Genomic DNA, 13,921 nt, shown 5'->3' with positions numbered 1-13,921 from the left:
GCAAAGGCAACAATGTAAACACTATTGCCTGTACCTGGCCCTGCAAAGACCTTTCCTCTTCCACTTTGGCCCACAGGAAGTGACATCACAGGAGGCAGGATGGCAGAGGAAAAGCCTTGGCGGGGCTGGGTACATGTAAAAGCGTTTACATCACTGTCTCTGCTGGTCAGCTGCCAGGACTCTGGAGGACCATGAGGGGAGTGGGAGGAGGCCACAGGCTGCTGCTGACCCACGTGCGCAATGAGGCAGTGTTACCAGACACCCAGGGAAGGGAGGAGAGAATGAGGTGTCAGGAAGGGAGAGAGAGGTGACAAGTGGGATGGAGAGCAGAGACCAGCCCCTTCCATTGAACGGCCATGGATATTTTGCGAGGCTCGCTCAATAGTATGTACACCCGTTTTTAATCTATACCCTGACAGTGGAGTTGTCCAGATCATGTGTCATTCAGTCAGCAGGAGGCAGAGTAACCTGGCTACACTGCTGATACCTAGGAGAATCATAAAGGTACAGAATATCTTCTGTAAATGGGACCCAGGTGTAAAAATAAGCTTTCACTACGCAATCCCTTCCTGCCAGTGTATGAGACAAAACTATGATTTTTTGGAACTAGAGGAAAGATGTGTAACCTCCTGAAATCTCGGTATTAAGTTGATCAATAAAAACATATCCCTGATTAATATTTTCTTTTGTTTGTCAACCTTTATTTCTGTGCAAAGGTATACAGAAATTAAATAATGGCTATTTTAAAACCACTAGATTTGTATTTTATACATATGCATCTTGACAAGCTTAAATTAACACAGAACAGCAACTTTGGGGACAGCTTTATAAATCACCAACACTAGTGAAATGTGCATGTGCACTTATCACTCCAGAGACTTTGCAAGATTTTCAAATTAAAAATATATGCATACTTTGACTCTGAAAATGATCCCAGGAAAAGTGCCTACACACATTTACACCTGCTAATTTGTGCAGATGTGTGAAAACTCACAAGTATGTGCATAGTTTCAAACTCTACTCTAACCTAGCCCCCCCCCCCCCCCCACCAAGGAGTGCTTCCTGCTAGATCCGGTAAAAGTATGTGCAAAATGGAACCCAGTGCATACTCTTACCCTCAAATAAGGTACACAATTTTCATGTGCAAAGCACACATAAATGGCTTTGAAAATTATTCTCTTTGGTGGTAATTTTTTAAAGCATTTCCCAGGTGCGAAGTATGTTCTACACACGGGAAACAGTTGTTATAAACTTGTGCCAAGGTATACATAGTAAATTGTTGGTGCACAGAAACACAGCATCTGCTTCTATGCAGTCTGTGCATATATATTTCTGGGAGGATGGTTTGGGTGGAACATAAGTGAAGATGACATATGCATACTTTATAAAATAAAAAAACGCCACTACAGATGCCCTGGAAAGGATGGAAGAAGAGACGTGGAGTCTGTTGATAAACCTTCCAAACACAAGCAAAGAAGTTCGTCAGAACTATTTGTTGCGATATTACCATTAAAATTTGACATGGAACACAAAGTTAAACCTGAATATACTCTCAAAATGTTTTTACTTTTGGCATATGGATGTTTGGCACCTTGACTTTTGTACCAAATTCACAAGACTTTTTGACAGCATATTCAGGTTTAACTTTGTGTTATTTTATTACTCCCTTATTAGAAGAGAGAGTTTTCTCATCATACACCAGCAGACTCCTCAGATGGTAACACCAAAACACGGCTCCGGCTTAGTGGTAATATCACAATAAATACTTCTTAAGAATCTCTTTGCATGTGTCTGGAAGGTTTATCAACAAACCCTAATTTTCCTCCTATTTTATATAACGTCCACATACATGCATAGGATACTCTCATGTACTTATACCTGCCCCAGAGCAAGGGCATTTGCACACTATAGAGGATGGTTCATTTTGGCATTGGCAAAATATGGTACATCAGTTGTTGTCCTGGGAAGTACGGGAGGCAAAGGAATTCGTTTAAACGTAGGAATTGTTTTTTGAAACTGTGGAACCCTTACTTGGCCTCTTTGTCACCTAGAGGTCGGAGTCTTATTTTAAACACGTTGCAATGTCAGTGAGTTTAAATGGGAGGGTGGGGGGAGGGGTTGGAAGAGTTCGCTGTTTGTACGGGTAGGGGGATGTCTAACCTTACAGGTGGGGGTAAGGAGGAGTGAAAAGTGGGGGAAGGGGGAGGGAGGAGGGGGGGGTTATATTGGTTGTTATCCTTAAGGTTTTGTGAGTGATGGCTGATTGTAGCAGGAAAATGGAAAATGTTTGTATATTTAAGCTTCTTTTAGTCAGGCTATATTCTTAATAAAAATGTTGAAACATAGAGGATGGTTCTAGGAGCCTAGTTTATACAGCAGGTGCATTTTTGGAAAATTGTAGAGGTATCCTGTTATAAAAATTAATTTACGGTATATCCTATAAGAAATGTTATCACTTATTTTTATTTCACATTGCAATATTTTTTTTAATCCCTGAGCATAACGGTGAAGGGGATGCAATCTCTTTCATTCCCCTCCCCCTATCTGCGTGCAGATCAGAAAGGACTGGAGATTTACAAGACAGTAAATGCAGTGAATGGGACACAGGGAGCCATCATCATGGCAGGCAGCTTGCAGCAGTGGCATCCGTTCCCCTTGGCATGGCCATGAGGTTCATGGGGCACAGAAGTAGAGGACAGATCTGCTCGTGAGCCCTCAAGACCTCACTCAGGTGCTTCACCTCCTCTGTCAACTTCCCTATCTCTTTTCTTAGGGAAGTGTTCTCTTGTTCAAGATTCTCATACTCCTGGAAAAAAAAAGAATACAGATAAATTAATTTCAATGTTCAATAAGCCTCAGACATCAAAAGCCCAAGAAACTCTCCACCTAACACAAAGTAAAGGAAGTCTGGCACAATGGTACATGTTTGCGATGTCACAGGTACCACCATTATTGAATTCAAAGAACCCAATTTTAGATGAAACAGAGAAACTGGAGTTGAGACGTCCTGGTTGAGACAGTTCCAATAGTATTTTAGAAAAGATCTGTCCATGTAGATCCTTTTCTTAACATACATGCAGGATAGCATGTAAATGTACCAGCTACATGTGATAGAAGCAACCATTTTACATTTCTCAACATCTAAAACATCAACGGGGGCAACATAGCAACTTGCACGTCTACGTGTCGGCACATACACATGTGAAAGAGGATTTCAGAAGACAGATGTTTACGTGCCAACACTTAAGATGTGCGTCTCTGCTATTTTGGAAGCCTGCACTTCTAACTGCTCCTAATTCAGCATAAAGGCTGCAATACTTCTTCAGTGTCAGTTTTGATAAGGGATTAAGGGAGCAATCTCCCCTAATTGCTCCTGTACAGCACTACCCGAAAGGAGCACTTTTGCAAAGGATATGTGTGAGCTTTGGGCACCCATGACTTTTGGGTACTGCCATTTGCAAACCAGACTTTTGGACCCCCCAAACGGCAGTGTCAAAAATTCCTCTACTTCTACCCTGCACTGATCAGCAGAAAGCAGGGCCTGTGGCTGCTCGTTGCTTCACTGGGTGGTCCTTGGAGAAGAAGGGTGAAGGGAGATGTGGGCTGCGGGCTGCCCCCAGCAGTGCCTGTGAGAGAAGACAGAACAGACTTCTTGAACAACCGTCCTCTCTCACAGACACTGCCTGGGGCAGCCCACATCTCCCTTCTGTTTCAAGGGCCTCTGGCTGAAGCAGCAAGCAGCCTCTGAGGTCAGTGCAGAGGAGAAGTAGAGGAATTTTTGACACTGCCATGTACTGTAAAGTCCAGCTGCCAAAAGTCTAATAGCTGAAAGTCCGGCGCCCTAGCTGCAGTCCCCAAATCGCAGCACCCAGAAGTTCTACTTTGTTCACAAAACTTATATAGGTGTAGATCCTGACATTGATCTCTTTAATCACAGACATGCATTCTGTTTCTGAAATGGGAAATACAAGTACAGATTTTGGTTCCTTACTGTATGCACATAGTGCAGATTTACACCTGTAAATCCCAGCTTTCTAAAACTGGGTTTTCTATGTTTATTCCAGTTGGACATGTAAATGCCAATATTTAGATTTGTAAATCATGAATAGAGCTTCTAAAAATAAGGGCCAAAGTGTAGGACATGCTTGTTCTATCTAATATTGCAACATGAAACATTTTGCAGCTTGCAGCAGGTAAGGAGAAGGTCCAACTGGTGGACACAGGCGACTGGCATTTCCCTAAATAAAATTACATTTTTAGAGCTAAATTGGATTAATGAATGTTTATCCCTAGATATCTGGTTCCACTGGCTTCCCATTCAAGCTAGGATATATTTTAAAGCCTGTACAATCATCTTCAAAACTTTACATGGTCATATTCCTGAATATATGTTGTCATTATTTACTTTTCCTTGTCAGGGTAGTTTACAGTTTACTAGTAAAAAAGGCCCGTTTCTGCCTGAAATGAAACGGGCGCTAGCAAGGGTTCCCCACTCCTTCCGTTGCTGTCTCCCTTTCTGTCCTCCGAGTCCCACGCCCTCCTGTCGTTGGAGGCGGGCACGGAACTCCCTTCCCCTCCCCTTATGCAACTATCCCTGGTGGTCTAGAGGTACCTCTTCGGTCGGGGCAGGAAAGAAAGAGCCCCCTGTTTCCTGGTCGGAGCGCTGCTGCTAGCTGCCCTGCTGCATCCTGTGCGAGTCCGGCCCTCGGCGTTTCAAAATGGCCGCTGAGAGTTGACGTCTCACGAGGCTGTTTCAAATCTCGGTGGCCATTTTGAAACGCCGAGAGCCGGACTTACACAGGATGCAGCAGGGCAGCTAGCAGTAGCGTTCCAGCCAAGAAAGTGGGGGCTCTTTCTTTCCTGGCCTGAGCGAAGAGGTACCTCTAGACCACCAGGGATAGTCGCGTAAGGGGAGGAGATGTGACAAGGTGGAGGGAAGGTGATGGGGGGAAGAGGGGGCGACTGGGGGCGGGGCGATAGCGTGAAAGGGGTGTGGCACAAAAGGGGCAGGGTGAGGGCGTGAAAGGGGCAGGGTGAGGCCTTGAAATGGACCGGGGCAAGTGTCCTCGTTTTATGAGGCTGTCTGCAGAGATTCGTTGGAAGGGGAGGAGTAGGGAAACACTCCTCCCCGTTCGTTCATTTGCGTTGTTCTGTATTTGTTCCACCCTCGACGTCATCACGTGTGACGCGAGGGCGGGGCATGGAGACATGGTGAGTGTTGTGGCTTCACCACCATGAACTTACGAACCGGTGTCTGAGTGGCTGCAGTGACGTCAGTGTCTTCAGAACGTTGAGGGTGAGTTTTATTATAGTAGATTGTAACTTGTTAAACTGCTCTAGCTGATAGAACAGTACAGAGCAGTGTACAGACTAAAAACAAAGGAAATTTGAAAAGAACTCCATTTTTAACAGGAAAGTACAGCAGCCACACCAGTATAGATAAAAGAGGGAGGGGTATAGAAAAGAGGAGAAAAGGGGGGGGGGGGGGTAAAGGCCTCCTGCTGAGAAATCCGGAAAAAAACAGTCAGTCAATCTGATCCCTCAAAAGCCTGTTTAAATAGCTAAAATTTTAAGGCAGATTTAAAAATTTTAAAGGAAGGTTCAGAGCAGAGGGAGAGAGGAAGATTGTTCCACACGTGAGGGACAAGGAAAAAAACCACACTGTGTCTAGTGGAGTTGTAGTGGGTCACATCTCCCGTCTTCAAAATATATCAGAATCAAGACAATTTTCCAGTCCAATTGTTTTTATGGGAATAAAATTCTGGAATGAGCTTCGAGGTATCCTTAGATCTTTCAATAGTCTCTTGCTAGTTAGAAAAACCCTCAAAACACGGCTATTTGAGAAACTCTTGAAATAAGTTTAATTTTAGATTCTATAATTTATTTGATTTTTGTCTTTTTTTCTTGATCTTTACTTCCCAGGTATGCCTGGTTCTTTTGATGTAAACCACATAGAACCGGCAAGATGGTTGCGATATAAAAGTACTGTTTAGTTTGGTATAACTATTTCCAAGGCCGTCCAGCCTTATCTGTTCCATTTTATTCAATAGAAGTAGAAAAGTGTTATACAAAAGGGGTCAGGAATGTCTGTCTCAGGGCAGAATAACACTGAAAATGTAATGCAACAGGATTAAATCTGGCATGAAGATAAAACTGATTAAAAAAAAGACACATGCCCTCTGATATTCAGCCAGCAGCAGGCAGCACGGTTAGCTAACTCCAAATATTCAATGTTGGGCCATAACCAGTGTCTGGCATTGAATATCCGGTTTCAGTTTTGTCCACGGCAACTTAACCAGTTAAGCCAATATTCAGCATAACTGGATAGTGGAATTCTCCAGGGGTCTGTGCTGGGACCGCTGCTTTTTAACATATTCATAAATGATCTAGAGATGGGAGTAACTAGTGAGGTAATTAAATTTGCTGATGACACACAGTTATTCAAAGTCGTTAAATCGCAGGAGGATTGTGAAAAATTACAAGAAGACCTTACGAGATTGGGAGACTGAGCATTCAAATGGCAGATGACGTTTAATGTGAGCAAGTGCAAAGTGATGCATGTTGGAAAGAGGAACCTGAACTACAGCTACGTGATGCAAAGTTCAACATTAGGAGTCACCGACCAGGAAAGGAATCTAGGCATCACCGTTGATGATACATTAAAACCCTCTGTTCAGTGTGCGGCGGCAGCAGCTAAGAAAGCAAATAGAATGTTAGGTTATTATTAGGAAAGGAATGGAAAACAAAAATGAGGACATTATAATGTCTTTGTATCGCTCCATGGTGCGACTGCACCTCGAATATTGTGTGCAATTTTGGTCACCGCATCTCAAAAAAGGTATAGTGGAATTAGAAAAGGTACAAAGAAAGGTGACAAAAATGATAAAAGGGATGGGATGACTTCCCTATGAGGAAAGGCTAAAACAGTTAGGGCTCTTCAGCTTGGAGCAAAGACGGCTGAGGGGTGATATAACAGAGGTCTATAAAACACTGAGTGGAGTGGAATGGGTAGACGTGAATCGCTTGTTTACTCTTTCCAAAAATACTAGTACTAGGGGGCATGCAATGAAGCTACAAAGCAGTAAATTTAAAACGAATCAGAGAAAATATTTCTTCACTCAATGTGTAATTAAACTCTGGGATTAATTGCCAGAGAATGTAGTAAAAGCAGTTAGCTTAGCGGAGTTTAAAAAAAGGTTTGGATAGCTTCCTAAAAGAAAAGTCCATAAGCCATTATTAAAAGGGACTTGGGGAAAATCCACCGCTTATTTCTAGGATAAGCAGCATAAAATGTATTGTACTGTTCTGGGATCTTGCCAGGTACTTGTAACCTGGATTGGCCACTGTTGGAAACAAGATGCTGGGCTTGATGGACCTTCGGTGTGTCCCAGTATGGCAATACTTATGGTTAAGGGCTTAATGGTTAAAGACAGGCCTCATAAATAGCAGGCCTATCTTAATCGCTAAACTTATCCGCTAACCACTAATATTCAGCGGAGATAACCAGCTCTCTCTCATGCTAAATATTAGTGGTTAGCCGGCAGAGATGGGGTTGTTACTTTTTAAAAGAACTTAAGTAAAATGTTAAAGTACTGGCTTCAAAAGTAGTGAAGTCTTATCCAAAAAGAATACTCAAGTAAAAGTACTAAAATACAGCTCTTAAAACGATGTTTTCACTACAAAGTGAAAAAAGTATTCTTAACAAGTTGGACCACAGGATCTAGTAGGTTTACAAGCAAACTTCCAGGGGGGTCACACAAGGTCCTTCCTAGAAAAACACACCCTGAACAGTGCAGTGTGCAGAAGAACATTAATACACCTATTGGAAAACAAAATAAGCTGGATTAGAACAGATCAGACCTACACAGACACCTGATACTAACAAAATACTCGGCCTTTTTTACACACGATCACAGGTAGACCCTCATGAAGTATATAATAAATAACTACAAACTAAAAATAGAAATATGTAGACAAAGATTAAACTAAATCCCGGAGAAGCCATACTCCCCACCCATCCAGTCTTGCCTAATTTCTCTCTCTCCGCTGGGCCCCCGCTAATAAACTACCATGGGAGACACGCGGCACCCGGCTCCCTGCAGCACCACTAATGCTTCCTGCACCAGTCAAAGAACTTTACATCAGAGGAGGCGGGCCCAGTGAAGGAAGCACTAGTGGTGCTGCAGAGCGCCGGTTCCCACATGTCTCCCATGGTAGTTTATTAGAACGAATCAGGCAGAGGTGCAGCAGGAGGGAGGAAGCAAGAATATGCTGCAGGACCATGGTGGGTGGGAGGGGAGAGAGAGCAGGCCCTGCACACAGTGAAGGTGTGGTTCAGACCAGGGAGGCAGCTGAGGCTGACAACAGCAAAGTAATAATCAACTGCTGTTCTGGGCAGGTATAGAGGGTGGGGACCAGGGTTTCTAGGTGATGTCAGACCCTGGCTTGCATCTGATTGGCAGGGCTGCCGAGAGACTAGGCCGGGCCCGGGGCAAGGCTGCCCCACCTCCGCTGCAGTCCGCGGTCTCACCTGCCTGCCTCCATGTCTCCGGGCCCCCTTCATTCAAAGCGGCAGTCGCATATCGCGTCTCTTCTGGCCTTCCCTCCCTGTGTCCCGCCCTTGTCTGATGTAACTTCCGGTTTCCGCGACTGGAAGACTGCAGCGGGCCCCCCTTGGAGGCCCAGGCCCGGGGAATTTTTCCCCCCCTGCCCCCACCCCCTCTCGGTGGCCCTGCTGATTGGGCCCAAAACTTCCGGTCCCAAAAACATCTGAACTGGGACCAGAAGTTCGGGCCCAATCAGCTGCAAGCCACGTCTGACACTGTTTGAAAAGCCTGTGGAGGGGGAGAAGAAGAGATGGAAAATATATGTATTTTTAAAACTACTTTCCAAATTTGTACTTTGTTAGTAAGTACAAAAGCACAGCTGAAATGTAACTCATTACAAATAAAAGTACTGCCAATTGTACTTAGGTACTGTAATAAAGTACAAGTACTTTGTTACTACCCATCTCTGTTAGCCGGCTAAGTGCTATTTAACCAGCCAGGAGCCGTTCCTGGCCAGTTAAACAGCGCTGAATATTGGGCCCATGGAGTTCAAAAATGGGCCAGATTGGACTTGGGTTTCCAAAGAAATAAGTTTCTCCTGAAAAAAAAAATTAACCAATGCGTTTATAATTAGAGAAGCAGTTCCTGCCTATGGATCTTGAAAATCAAATAGAGTTTTAAATTTAGCCCTGTAAGGTACTGGTAGCCAGTGTATTTCTTGCAGGAAGTGTGTAATGTGGTCACGCTACTTGCAGCCTGCAGCGTTCTGAATTTGTCTGAGATCTATTTATGTAAAACCCACAGTCTGCACATGCTATGTCAATCTATCCAGCAGTCTGATTGACTAAATGCTGTTTCTGCATCATTTTTTGTCAGCCAATGCAGGCCTGTGTTTATGTCCCAAAAACTGTGGTATTTGTAATCCTGTGTGTTGTATTTTAGAAACCCCAGAAATGCAAAACAGCAGTGTCATCAGCTTTTTAAAAACTATGAGGATTTGTACAAACTGTTTTGGACTCTAGCAGGTTCAAATGGTAACTCTTTCTTCCTCCATACAATACAGGTTCTCAAAATTCAGTCAAAAGACCATGAATGGACCAGCATCAGCAGATAGCCAGGGCAGGATAGGCATGTGCCCAGGGGCGTATCTGCGTGGGGCCACAGGGGCCTGGGCCCCCGCACCGCCGTCAACCCTCCCCTCCGTCGCTTACTTTTGCTGGCGGGGGACCCCAACCCCCGCCAGCCGAGATCCGCTTCCTCCTCCGAGTCCTACCTTTAAAAATATTTCTTCAGCTGGCGGGGGACTCCAACCCCCGCCAGCCGACCCGAGATCTTCTTTAACTTTTTTCTATCTTCGTCCTCTGCGTGGCTGACGTGTTGCTGCTGTTGTGCAAAGCTGAAATCCAGTTTCGGAGTCTGACGTCGCAGCACGTTACGACATCAGACTCCGAAACTGGATTTCAGCTTTGCACAACAGCAGCAACACGTCGGCCACGCGGAGGACGAAGATAGAAGAAAGTTAAAGAAGATCTCGGGTCGGCTGGCGGGGGTTGGAGTCCCCCGCCAGCTGAAGAAATATTTTTAAAGGTAGGACTCGGAGGAGGAAGCGGATCTCGGCTGGCGGGGGTTGGGGTCCCCCGCCAGCAAAAGTAAGCGACGGCGGGGAGGGAGGGTTGGCAGCGGGAAGGGAGGGGGTGGCCTGCAATGGTGGGGAGGGGGGGCGGCGGGGAGGGGCTAAAATGTGCCCCCTCCCTCTGGCTCTGGCCCCCCCTACCGCCAGAGTCCAGATACGCCCCTGCATGTGCCTAGATCCCAAAGAGGGGCCTTCTTAGATGTGCTTATTCAATGGCTTTCAAGGTAGATTTTTGCTGTGGTATGTCATCTGCTGGCAGAAAGAAGAGTTAAAGGTGGAGTCAGGAGCCACATCTTTGTCCTCAGAAATCTGCCTATTTTTCTTAACCCCTGTGCATTGTCTTCCCGTTGATAAAAGGAATTGGTGAGCAATGCTTCTTACCTGCTGCTTCCACCTCTGCAGTCAGGGGAAGAGGGAGCATATGTGGGAGTTTTAAAATGTATTTATATTTCAAAGGGGGGTCCCAATGTGAATCTTTGCCTAAGGCCTATGAAAGGGTTAATCTTGTCCTCACAGCTCAGATTCTACACTTGAATCTTAGCCATAGGGCCAAGACATGTTCTCAGAGCTGGGGCTAAGGGAATGTGCTTTGTTTGGCTTCGGCTAATGGCAGGCCCAAATTACTCATTGAGAGAGAGATTTCGGTGTGTGTGTTCTGTTCCAATTCTTCTTGAACGGATGCCAGTTTCCCTTTCTTACTTGAATGTAGTTTAGGTAGCACAAGGAAGAGATAAACCATTTTTATACTGAAGCAGATGTCTCTGATTCCTGAGAACTACGACCCACATGCAAATTAAGTGATTAACTTTCCACTTCCGCCACAGGTTTTACATAGTCTGAAAATCAGAAAGACGGGGGAGGAAGAGCGGCCTTTTTTCACAGCAGATCTTTCAGCTGGGGGTAATATGTGTCCTCAGCCTCCTGCCCTTAACTTTGACCTACAGCTGATCAGTGAACTGGGCTGATAACGACCTAAATTATACAACACTGCAGAATATATATTGAAGTAGAAATTTTCTCCAGCAACCACCATCAGCCCTTCAACTACTCAGCTTTCTATTTTTATTGAAACTCCAATGAAAAAGGATTGTATAAACATGGTAGATTGTGCTATTCTGTCTATCTCACTTGGGGCTAGATTTCCTAATGTGCCCTGCCACGTTTCTGTACAGTAACATATCATCAAGGCCAGCATAACCAGGTGTAAACAGGGCTCCCGTGTTTGAAGCTGAAGGAAATGTAGCCTGCTGGTGGTCTTTGGGGCCCCTCCCCCACATTTCTGCTCTGGACCCCAGTATGTTTAACATCTACCCTGTCATTAGTAAATAGGTCCCATTACAGAAAACAGAACCTGCTATGTTAGCATGTATTAATGCGCACCTATTAGTCAGTCTAACCTTTCATACTTCTCTTATCCTATTCCCCCTTCCTGTGACTGACTTAAATTGCTGGGGTTCCATCTGCTGGAGGATGGAAACTCATTTCACTGGTAAAGCAGGATTTTTTTTTTTTTTTTAGTTAGAAACAGTGATTTTTTTTCCTCTGGGTGAAATTTTCTCCTGGTTACTGGTCTGAGAAACACATACACTGAAGCAAAGATCCTCCAGTTCAGCAGCACAGACTGTGCTGTAAGATTTCAACCCTGGGCCTCTCCTTGTTATCACTAGGCATCTCTACTCAAAAGAGCAGCACTACCCACTACAGGTTGCTTTGGTTCAAGAGCGTAGCCAGACCTCGAGGTGGGAGGGGGCCAGAGCCCAAGGTGGGGGGGGAGCACATTCTGGTCGCCATCCCGCCCCGTGCCGCCTCGCCACCCCTCCACCGCCGCTGTACATCTTGGCTGGCAGGGGTCCCCAACCCTCACCAGCTGAAAACTTTGTCCAGTGTTGGTCTCCGGTGCCGCTGCATTGCCTGCCCTGCTCTCTCTTCCCCTCACATCCTGCACGCTCCTTTTAGTGGAACTGAGCATGCTCAATTTCACTAAAAGGAGTATGCCCGACATGAGGGGAAGAGACAGCAGGGCAGGCAATGCGGCGCCACCGCTGTAGACCAGTGCTGGATGAAGTCTTCAGCTAGAGGGGGTTAGGGACCCCCGCCATCCAACCAGGGGCCTGGAGTAAATTTTGGGGGGCCCAGGCCCCCGTGGCCCCACCTAGCTATGCCACTGCTTTGGTTATAGAGCTTTCTTTGAGGGTGTTATTTGTCATTCTCCTTTGGTTTTGTTCCAAGGATTTTTCTTGCTGCTTTTTAGAATAAACAATGCAAGAAAATTATTGCCACTGCACCTGTTTGTTAAAATCTTCATGGCGTTCACATAAAAGTAAAAGCTCACACGTAGGCATGTACATTTATGCAACCTGCATGTAGGCAAGTTCAGGGGGTGGAGTCCTGATGTACATGTGTAGTTTATAAAGTGTGTACTTCATGTGCATATATTTTATGTCTCCTTCTGAGCATGTGCAAATGTATGTGAGTGCACCTAGCTGCAAGTGGCAAGTTTTGTGAGGCTATTTTAGAGAGACACATAAGTACTTATTTGCCTTTATAAAACAGCCTTAAATAGATATCTATTTGGACTTCCAACCTAGGCAACCTATTACAAAATTACCCTTTAAAAGGATAATTATATATAGAGGCCAACCAAATTTTGTTTTTTTGTGCCAAAACTGACCCAAAATTCGAATTTGGTCTTGTTTCAGTTTCAGCCCAAAATGCAAGTGTGTTTTTGGCTGAAACCAAAACTGTGCAGTGTTCCTGAAATTAGTGTGGTGTCTATGAAATTGGTGCAGCCCCCACTCCCTCCCATCTCCCAAACAGGAGCAGCTACCCTCCAGCCCCCTCCCTGACCCCCACTACTATCCATGGCCTCCCCCTCTCCTTAAGTGTTGGTAGTCTAGTCAGGGCAGGAGCGATCCCCACTGGTTCCTTCCTCTGTCAGCTCCATTGTCAAAATGGCAGCCACAAAAACCCAACCCTCTATACTAAACTACCAAAGACTGCTATACTATGAAGGAACTTCAGTGTATCAACACCCTATTCCCTAATTCCGAATATGAACTCTTCATACTTGTCTGTGTAATCTACTACTACTACTACTATTTAGCATTTCTATAGCGCTACAAGGCATACGCAGCGCTGCACAAACATAGAAGAAAGACAGTCCCTGCTCAAAGAGCTTACAATCTAATAGACAAAAAATAAAAAATAAGCAAATCAAATCAATTAATGTGAACGGGAAGGAAGAGAGCAGGGTAGTTGGAGGCGAGTGGTTACAAGTGGTTACGAGTCAAAGGCAATGTTAAAGAGGTGGGCTTTCAGTCTAGATTTAAAGGTGGCCAAGGATGGGGCAAGACGTAGGGGCTCAGGAAGTTTATTCCAGGCGTAGGGTGCAGCGAGACAGAAGGCGCGAAGTCTGGAGTTGGCAGTAGTGGAGAAGGGAACAGATAAGAAGGATTTATCCATGGAGCGGAGTGCACGGGAAGGGGTGTAGGGAAGAACGAGTGTGGAGAGATACTGGGGAGCAGCAGAGTGAATACATTTATAGGTTAGTAGAAGAAGTTTGAACAGGATGCGAAAACGGATAGGGAGCCAGTGAAGGGTCTTGAGGAGAGGGGTAGTATGAGTAAAGCGACCCTGGCGGAAGATGAGACGGGCAGCAGAGTTTTGAACCGACTGGAGAGGGGAGAGGTGACTAAGTGGGAGGCCAGCAAGAAGCAGATTGCAGTAGTCTAAACGAGAGGTG

At 45.2% G+C, this 13,921-nt stretch overlaps 1 protein-coding gene across 1 annotated transcript in view; it reads right to left on the bottom strand.

Moving 5' to 3' along the window:
• Window positions 1–697: 697 nt before the first annotated feature.
• BATF3 (basic leucine zipper ATF-like transcription factor 3) overlaps window positions 698–13,921 on the bottom strand; it is a 52,748-nt gene continuing 39,524 nt past the window's right edge. Inside the window, exon 3 of the mRNA XM_030196061.1 lies at window positions 698–2,806. Coding sequence (XP_030051921.1) covers window positions 2,618–2,806 — 189 coding nt within the window. The 3' untranslated portion in view covers window positions 698–2,617. The remainder of the gene's footprint in view (window positions 2,807–13,921) is intronic.

The sequence above is a fragment of the Microcaecilia unicolor genome, chromosome 3, assembly GCF_901765095.1.
Source record: "Microcaecilia unicolor chromosome 3, aMicUni1.1, whole genome shotgun sequence".
NCBI lineage: Eukaryota > Metazoa > Chordata > Amphibia > Gymnophiona > Siphonopidae > Microcaecilia > Microcaecilia unicolor.
Note: the sequence above shows the minus strand (reverse complement) of the source record. Positions and strands in the feature narration are given on the sequence as shown.